At 48.3% G+C, this 9,116-nt stretch overlaps 1 protein-coding gene across 4 annotated transcripts in view; it reads left to right on the plus strand.

Moving 5' to 3' along the window:
* PGM1 (phosphoglucomutase 1) overlaps nt 1–9,116 on the plus strand; it is a 40,562-nt gene that overhangs the window by 10,799 nt on the left and 20,647 nt on the right. The window contains exons 2-4 of one of the 4 annotated variants that reach the window (XM_018553853.1): nt 3,305–3,359; nt 6,463–6,625; nt 7,836–7,982. In XM_018553853.1, the coding sequence (XP_018409355.1) occupies nt 3,305–3,359; nt 6,463–6,625; nt 7,836–7,982 (365 nt within the window). Of the gene's footprint in view, nt 1–3,084; nt 3,360–6,462; nt 6,626–7,835; nt 7,983–9,116 lie in introns of those variants that run through there. The other 3 variants (XM_018553855.1, XM_018553854.1, XM_018553852.1) reach the window with 3 other exon arrangements.

Below are 9,116 nucleotides of genomic sequence, written 5' to 3' on the forward strand. Positions count from 1 at the left end.
AAGGTAGTTAAACCTGCTCATAAAAAAAAATAGCAAAGTAATAAAAACCTGAGAGGAGTTTTAACTCTTCAACACGCAATCCAAAATAATAAAAGCAAGTGTAGTATTGTAACATTTCCCCTTACACTCCATTGAGAATAATACACAATGTTCAATGTTTCTTTTATGGTTTGCGATCTGCTGGTCACGTGTTGTACTGTATTTCCTCCACAAGGTGTCACCGCCGAGCAGGTTCTGGTTACTGTGACCTTAATCAAATTAGAAAGGATTAGGTTTCTGCACTGGGTGGCGGTGGGGGGAACCAAATCCTGGACCCTCCACCTATGCTGTAATCAGCATCTCTGTGCAAAGGTCAGCAGGGGGCGGGGTGGGAAACAGGTGCTCCATATGGCTCCATTTACACTCGGCCTTCTATAAATGACCAAGTTACCTCGGGAGGGCAGAGCTGCAGTTTACTGGCGGGGGAGCCGAGAGAGGCCGTGAGGGATGGGATTCTGGGAATTGAACCCTAACTTTTTAGTTTGCATAAAACACAGAGTATCATAACCAATGCTGCATTTTTTAATTTTTTTAAATTAAATACTTTTTCACCATTTTTCAAACATTGTTACATCTCTGTGCTGCTGATCCCTGCAACCACTTCCTGTCTACATGCACTTCAGTGATGGCTCCATGACATTTTTCAGGGCAGGTTTCCAGATGGTGACAGGCACACTGGACTATGAATGAGTTTAGCTAGGGACAAAATGAGACATCATGGCTTCATCACTGTGCTTGTCCATGCAATGCAGGCAGGTCATGGCTGGTGGGAGGGGCCGACAGGGTGCTGTACATAGCTTCCTGGAAACATCACAGCCCCCTGCCCCCGTACTACTCTTAAGGGCCTTCAGCCCTCATGCAAGCAGTGGGCTGACTCTTGGGAGGAGTTATGCAAATAATAAACTGCCTTGATGGGTGGGTGTCAGTCTGGAGGAGTGGATGTTCCTAGGCAGGCTGGATTTGCATGCAGTCCATCCTAGGTAACACCCACATGTGATGCTGAGCTTCAATGGACCTGGAATCCAATGAATTAAAGGGGCAGAGGAAAAAGGCTAGATGATGCTGGATGTCCACCAGCCAGGAAATGAGCCGGAGCTCTATCTAACTTGCTGCAGCTTCTGATGCACATTGTCAGAAGCTCACAGTGTGCAGTGAGAAAGTAATATCATTCCAGGAGAGGAGCCGGTACAACTGTGCAAGACTGGAGGGAAGGACGGAGGTCAGCAATAAGCTATTCAGTGAGTTCTTCTGTGAAGTGGATCCGCTGTCATTTTGGGGAAAGCCAAAGGTGAACTGACAGGTTAGGTCAAAGGAAAATAAACTCGCCCAGACACTTGATTGCTGCTGCTCTCTATTACAGATGCCAGTTGGGATTGGGTAGTGCCAGGTTAGGGCAGGCTGCCAAGCACAGAAAATACCCGTCATGTACACAAGATGCCAGAAAGTCATTGCATTGCAGAGTGATACTAGAGAGCAGCGCTGTCCCCGGGACACCTGGCACAATGCACCGAGACACTGGAGTGGAGCTGTGCCCGGAATAGTAGCGCATTGCACTGGGGAGCCGAGTAGTCCCGGGGGTGCATTCATACCTGGTACATCGGATGGTGATTACAGAGGGGGCGACGGGATGTAGCAGTGTACACTGTGACCCCAGAGCATGTGAAACTAAAGGTGTCGCAGTGCTTAAAATACAGGGCACTGTCACCCTGTGCTGCACAGCCGTGCCAGAGGTAAATGGCACACAGTATGGAAGCAGTAGGGAAGTGCTACTCCATTGGGGCACTTCCTGTAATCTTTAGCACAGTGCATTGAGCAGTAGGGCAGCTTCGCTCTGTTGGGGGCCCTACCTGCAATCCTTAGCACAGTGCACTGAGCAGTAGGGCAGCTCCGCTCTATTGGGGCCCCTGCCCAATCCTTAGCACAGTGCACTGAGCAGTAGGGCAGCTCCACTATATTGGGGCCCCTACCTGTAATCCTTAGCACAGTGCACGAAGCAGAAGGGTAGCTCCGTTCTATTGGGGCCCCTGCCTGTAATCCTTAGCACAGTGCACTGAGCAGTAAGGCAGCTCCACTCTATCGTGGCCCCTGCCTGTAATCCTTAGCACAGTGCACGGAGCAGTAGGGCAGCTCCACTCTATCGTGGCCCCTGCCGGTAATCCTGAGCACAGTGCACGGAGCAGTAGGGCGGCTCTGCTTCATCAGGGCACTGCTGGTAATCCTTATCACAGTGCACTGAGCAGTAGGGAAGCTGCGCTTAATCAGGAGGATCCCTGTCTGTAATCCTTAGTAGATGAGCAGTGCCAAGGGTATTTGGTGCATTGCAATGGTCCTACAAAGTGGGGCACTGCTAGGAAAGCTAAAGATAAAAAATAATAATTCTACTGGACTTCAAAATGTGCACTTTGCATTTTTGTGCTGACCCGCAGTAGAAAATTTTTTGTAAAATCTTTTTGTTTCCTGTGCAGTAAATAATTTCCAAAACAATGCGTGCCGCAGCTGGGCTACGGGTCAACCTGGGAGAATTCTAATGCCCGCCTAGATCTTGGTGCAGGCCGAGCTGCTATGCATTTGTCACTCTCAAACAATCTCTGCTTCGCCCCGGTTGGATCACGTCTGGCATGCCACCAGAGCTACCGGGTGAATCCTAAAATACCCGTCATTTTCCCCTCTTCCTGCTGCGTTGGCGCCAGGGGGCTGAGGTGCCTGTGGTCTGCGCCGTCCCACCGTCACCGTTCTTCTCTGCAGAATTTCCTCAGTGAGAAACTTCTTCTAAGTCGCCCTGTGGAGGTGTAAAGTAAAAAAGCTCCGTAGATGTTGGAAATTGCCTGCCCTGTGACATTGATCGCTGGGGACATGTGTAAGACGCGTTCTTCGGTTACACTTAGAAACCACTTTGACTTGGGATCCGGAGCTATTTTTGGTCTCCTCTCCCTGAATGTCTCAACTGGTGGATTTGACATTGCTGCTCCCGGAATTAATTTCTTCCATTTACCTCCTTTGGCATTTTTGTTTTATTTTGCACTCTGATTTTACCTCCTCGGCGGATTTTATGATTTGAGGTCATGGATGACAGCCCTCTGCCGCTGCTCACGGTGCCGACGGCGCCGTATTACGACCAGAGACCGGGGACGAGCGGGCTGAGGAAGAGGACGTACTATTTCGAGACCAAGCCGAACTACCTGCAGAACTTCGTACAAAGCATCTTTTTCTCCATCGACCTCCGAGACCGCCAGGGGTCCACCATGGTGGTGGGCGGGGACGGGAGATATTTTAATAAGCTCGCCGTCGAGACAATTGTTCAAATGGCTGCCGCAAACGGGGTTGGTAGAATGCGTCCATATTTGTGTTTTTTTTTTTTTGTTTTGCTGTTTTTTAAACTTTGTAACAGAATTTTTCTTGTAGATTTTCCTGTTCTGGGAATTTTGACATTTGTTGTTTTTGTTTAAATTGTCATCTTGGCAGACGGGAACATTTTATGTAACGTTGCCTGACAGGGCGGCAGAGCCGACGTGCTTTTAAGATTCCTCGAATGAGTGAGATTTTGATTCTGACAAGTGGGGGTGGTAGGGGAAATGACGAAGGCCCGCTTCCCGTCTCAGAATTTGTAACTGTGACAAACGTTTAATTTAGGTATTGTGTATATTTTTTTTTTTTTTAAATGCGGCTCTATGTACAGTGTGTGTGTGTGTGTGTGTGTGTGTGCGCGTGCGCGCGCATCTGTCTCTCTCTATCTCTCTCTCGATCTCTCTCTCTCTCGATCTCTCTCTCTCTCGATCTCTCTCTCTCTCGATCTCTCTCTCGATCTCGATCTCTCTCTCTCTCGATCTCTCTCTCTCGATCTCTCTCTCTCGATCTCTCTCTCTCGATCTCTCTCTCTCGATCTCTCTCTCTCGATCTCTCTCTCTCGATCACTCTCTCTCGATCTCTCGATCTCGATCTCTCGATCTCTCGATCTCTCGATCTCGATCTCTCGATCTCTCGATCTCTCTCGATCTCTCTCGATCTCTCTCGATCTCTCTCGATCTCTCTCGATCTCTCGATCTCTCTCGATCTCTCGATCTCTCTCTCTTCTCGATCTCTCTCTCTCTCTCTCTCTTCTCGATCTCTCTCTCTCTCTTCTCGATCTCTCTCTCTCTCTTCTCGATCTCTCACATGATTTATATTTATGAGTAAATACTTTCACTTGTTGTTGTTTTTGTTTTTATCTGATCATATTTTATATGAAATGTGCAGTCTTCTATTTTTGTTAAAGGAGAACTATGGGGTCAGTGTTTTTCCCCATAGTTCTCCTAAGGGTCATGGGAGGACATAAACTAGCGTCCTCCCGTCACCCAAAGCTCAGTAGCTACAGCTCGCGGCATACGGAGACCCCCGCAGCCGAGACAGATCCCGACATTACTGTCGAGATCCACCCAGCTGCGTGATTGACAGCTGGCTCTGCCTATCTAGAGGCAGAACCAGCTGTGCCCGCCCCGTCCGTTCTGTCAGTCAGTGCTGGAGGATCGGAGGGGGGAATCCCTGCGGGGAGCCGTGAGTGACAGTCACAGCTCTCTGCAGGGAGATGATCGAGAAGTGAGTGAACGCCGGTATGTGTTCGCTCACTTCCCGATCTATTGAGCCGACGTGTGACAGTTTAATTGTCACACGTCGGCTCAAACTATGAGGATGAGTGAAAATCACTCACCTCATCGTTCTCCTTCTAACAAATCATTTGCGATTAAACAAAACAGTGCTTATAGCTAGTGATACTTTTATATTATTTGCTACATATTCAAGTGTATGTCCTTGTATTGTTTTGAATAGAGAAGGAAGTGATAAAACTCCTGTAAGCTTATATATTTTTCCCCCATGCATTCCATTGGGGAGGATTTCCTTCACTTCCTGTCCTCCAGTTGCAACAGAAAGTGAGAAGAAATCTCTTTAGTTGACTGAACGGGTGTCCTCATGGGAAGATTTTCCCTCACTTGTTTTGGTGACAATTCAAAACATTACATTTCCCATCAATTTCTGTCTTGGTGACAGTGATCATCAGGGCTGGTGGAGGGTGAACGTCCCCCAAAGGGACCCAGACAGCAATAAAACTTTGTTTATTAACAAGCTTAAAGCCTTTTTCAAGCCCTGAAGAAGGAGCCACGCGGCCCCTGAAATGTGTTGCCTCTCCTATTTCATTAAAGCGGACCTTTTACCCCCTCTCACTAAAAATCGCATTAACATGCAGCTCTGCATCCTGATATGAAATCATCTCACATTCATTGATTAAACAAACATTTTTTTTCCCCTTACAATGTTATTGTTTTTCCGCTTCCTAGTCCTCTTGGGCATTAGTGATGTAATCTGTGCCCAAGTTTTGGAAAAAGGCTACATCAGCAGAGCATTCCTGGGGAATCTCCTCTGTAATCTCATGAGATCTCAGGGAAAGGCAATTTCCTCCTCTGAGATGATGTGCATGGTCACATGTTCCAGGAAGTAAAGGGAGATATATTAATCTGCCCTTAGTAAACATGGCCAATGTAAGAAGAATGGGGAAGGAAAGAGAAATAAGGAATGCAAAGAATACAAAGCCGGCAATTATCTAAAAGTGTGTGTAGATTGTCATTTTACTAAACATTTCTTAAGGTGCCTTTGTTGTCATTTCAAAGATAAGGGTGAAGTTCCTCTTAATCTTTTAGTAACCATTCTGGACTCTGAGCCATAGAGGTGATTAAGCCTCGGCTGGGGTGAAACGTGTCAGGAGAAGGAGCAGGGTCTGATCAGACACTTTCTGCCACTTCCTGTCTACATGCACTGATGGCTGCATGGCATTGCTTTGGACCAGCTTCATGATGGTGACAATGGTGGCTCCATGCCTGTGTAATGTGTCAGCGCTGGCGAATAATAACCTCCGCCAACAGCACATGTGACAGGTTGACAACGTAAAAGTGCAATGTGGAGATGGGGAAATGGTGTTGGCACCCCATAACAAGAAGTGACTGAATGAGGACCTTAATGGCAGGATGACCATTTTATGGATGTTGCAGAATTAAAGGGGGTTTACAACAATTTTTTAAATTACATTAACATGTTACAGTTTCCATGAGTTTTATTTTGGTAATTGGGATTACATCTTCTTTAAACTGTTCTGGCTTGAGTTCCTTATTGGATAGCTAAATGCAGGGCTGTAGCTACCACGGGGCGAGTGAGGCACTTGCCACAGGCGCAACTGAGAGGGGGTGTAGCCAGGGACGGCTACACCCCCTCTCAAGGCAAGCAGTGGGCGCCATTGGCAACAGGGGCGCCAGGCGGCCAACACAGCCACGGCTCGGCAGGGAGAAGAGGAGAGGCACAGGCTCCAGCCTCTCCAGGATTGAATGATGACTTCCTAAAGTATGAAACCACTTTTTTTTGTTTGTTTTCTATTGAAAATGATTTGATGTCTTGTTTCAGATTGGCCGGCTAGTCATCGGACAGAACGGCATCCTCTCCACCCCGGCCGTGTCCTGCATCATCCGTAAGATCAAAGCCATCGGCGGCATAATCCTAACCGCCAGCCACAACCCCGGCGGTCCCAATGGAGACTTTGGAATTAAATTCAACACTTCAAATGGAGGTGAGTAGGCCTTCCCTGGCGCGGTGCCTGTTTTATGAATTGGTGGTGGGCCTATAGGAAAGAGAGAACCCACAGTGACCATCACTGGTGACGCTTAAAGGAGAAGTATGAGGTGAGTGCTTTTCACTCTCCTCATAGTTCTAGCCGACCTGTGACAATGAGACTGTCACAGGTCGGCTCAGTAGATCGGGAAGTGAGCGAACACATACCGGCATTCGCTCACCTCTCGATCCTGTCACAGCTCTCTGCCATGACAGGGGAGGGGCTGGATTCCCCGCTCCGATCCGCCAGAGCTGACTGACAGAACGGACGGGGCTCTGCCTCTCGATAGGCAGAGCCAGCTGTCGCTCACGCAGCTGGGCAGATCCAGACATAATTGTCGGGATCCGTTTCAGCTCCGGCGTCTCAGTATACCGCGAGTTGTAGCTCGAGGTATACTGAGCTTAGGGTGACGGGAAGACGCTAGTTTGTGTCCTCCCGTTACCCTAAGGAGAACTATGGGGTAAGGCCCTAACCCCATAGTTCTCCTTTTCAGGAGGAATTCCAGGAATTACCTTTTATGGGTACTTACATTGGTCCAGCTTGGCTTGATGTAAGTATCCATATCTGATCTCCGGAGGGTGGCCAGGGATGCAGGAAGTCATTGTAGTAGTCTACTCTACATACAGTGATAGTCATGAGACTCCAGCAGCTTCCCTCTGTGCACTGAACACAAGGAGTTGCTCAATCAGCGCCACCACCATTTAACGAAAAATGGATTCAAGATGATCTCTGATTGGATGAGGTGAGGATGATGACATCATCCATGCCTCCTCTCTACCTCCTCCAATACAACACCTTGTGTTCATTGAAAATAATACAAGGCTTTCTCAGGGTGGCAGAGGTGCCAAGTGAGTGACTTCCTGTGCTCGTTGCCCACTGGGAATACATTGGCTGTTTTTATGCAATTACATGATGAACAATTTAAAGTAATTTGGGTTCCTTCACCGTGTAGTTTGGTGCTCCTGTTCCATGATTCATGCTTTGAAATGTTTGGGTTCCCACCACAGAGGAACCTTGTTTTATGTGAGCGGCCTTTCCAGAGCATGACGGCTCATTGAATAGATTTTGGTTTCTCCATCGTTCTGACTCTGAATGAGAGTCGCCAATAGACGTGTTTTCCGAATGGTGAGACTCATTTTCTTGATGAGCGTCCTCCTTGTTTACGCAGGGCCGGCACCCGAAGCCATCACAGACAAGATCTTTCAGCTCAGCAAAACCATCGAGGAATACGCCATCTGCCCGGACCTGAAAGTGGACTTATCGACCATTGGCAGACAACAATTCGATCTGGAGAACAAGTTCAAGCCATTTACCGGTAACGCAGCAAACGCCGCTGATATGTTTTTACATTTATCTAAAGCTGAACTTCAGGAAGATATAAAAGATACAAAGTAATACAGCTCTGTATTCAAGAATACATCAATATTGTTAATGTCGGAATTTGACTTGGTATCTCCCTCTTCCAATCACCTGTACAGTAGAGCTCAAAGTGACAGAGGGAGAAGCAGCACAGGGAACCTACCAAATGTGCTACATGCTTATGTGTTAACAAGAAACATGCAGATAGGAGGAGAGAGCAGCGAGGTGAGCTCATTAGTCTGCTTCTTCTCCTGTCACTGTCCAATCACAGGCTGCGGGAGGGACAAGACCTGTAAGTGTTACCTAACTACAGTAGAGGAAAATCAGGTCTGTTCCTGCAGACGGGGCTGTGCTGCGTGGCAGAGCTGTGTAAAGCTCAATGCTGGGTGGGCGGAAAAACTAATCCTTTAGGAGCCGAAATGGCTCCCATATATGTGTTTCATCTCTGTATCTAGCTGCTTGTCTGGAGCTCCGCTTTAAAAGTAGACTGCAATGGTTTGGGGCAGGGATGCACCGATGCCGGTTTTTCCGGTATCGAGTACGCGTACCGACATTTTTTTTTTGGTACTCGCCGATATCGAATGCCGATACCGGAAGTCCCATTAAGGAAGCGGGGCGGTGTGTAATGACTCGCCGCCTAGCTTCCTGATTAGCCAGGAAGCAGTCTCCATGCTCCATCACTAGGTGACGAGGGAACGTGAAGCCGGCTTTCTGACCAATGAGGAAGCCGGGGGGGCGGGTAATGACTCTACGTCCGGCTTCCTGATTGGCAAGCTTCCCGACCAATGAGGAAGGTAGGCGACGAGTCACTAAAGGAGAACTATGAGGTGGGTGCTTTTCAGTTCTAGCAGACCTGTGGCAATAAGACTTTCACAGGTCGGCTCAGTAGATCGGGAGGTGAGAGAACACATACCGGCTTTCGCTCACCTCTCGATCTTGTCACGGCTCTCTGCCGACTGCCCGGTTCATGATTGGCCAGAAGCTGGCTCCATGATCCCTCGTCACCAAGTGACAAGGGAACATGGAACTGGCTCCCCAGACAATCAGGAAGCCGAACAGCGAGTCATTACCCCCCCCCCCCCCCCCCCCC

The sequence above is a fragment of the Nanorana parkeri genome, unplaced genomic scaffold (assembly GCF_000935625.1).
Source record: "Nanorana parkeri isolate BGI_ZX_2015 unplaced genomic scaffold, ASM93562v1 scaffold131, whole genome shotgun sequence".
In the NCBI taxonomy this organism is placed as follows: domain Eukaryota; kingdom Metazoa; phylum Chordata; class Amphibia; order Anura; family Dicroglossidae; genus Nanorana; species Nanorana parkeri.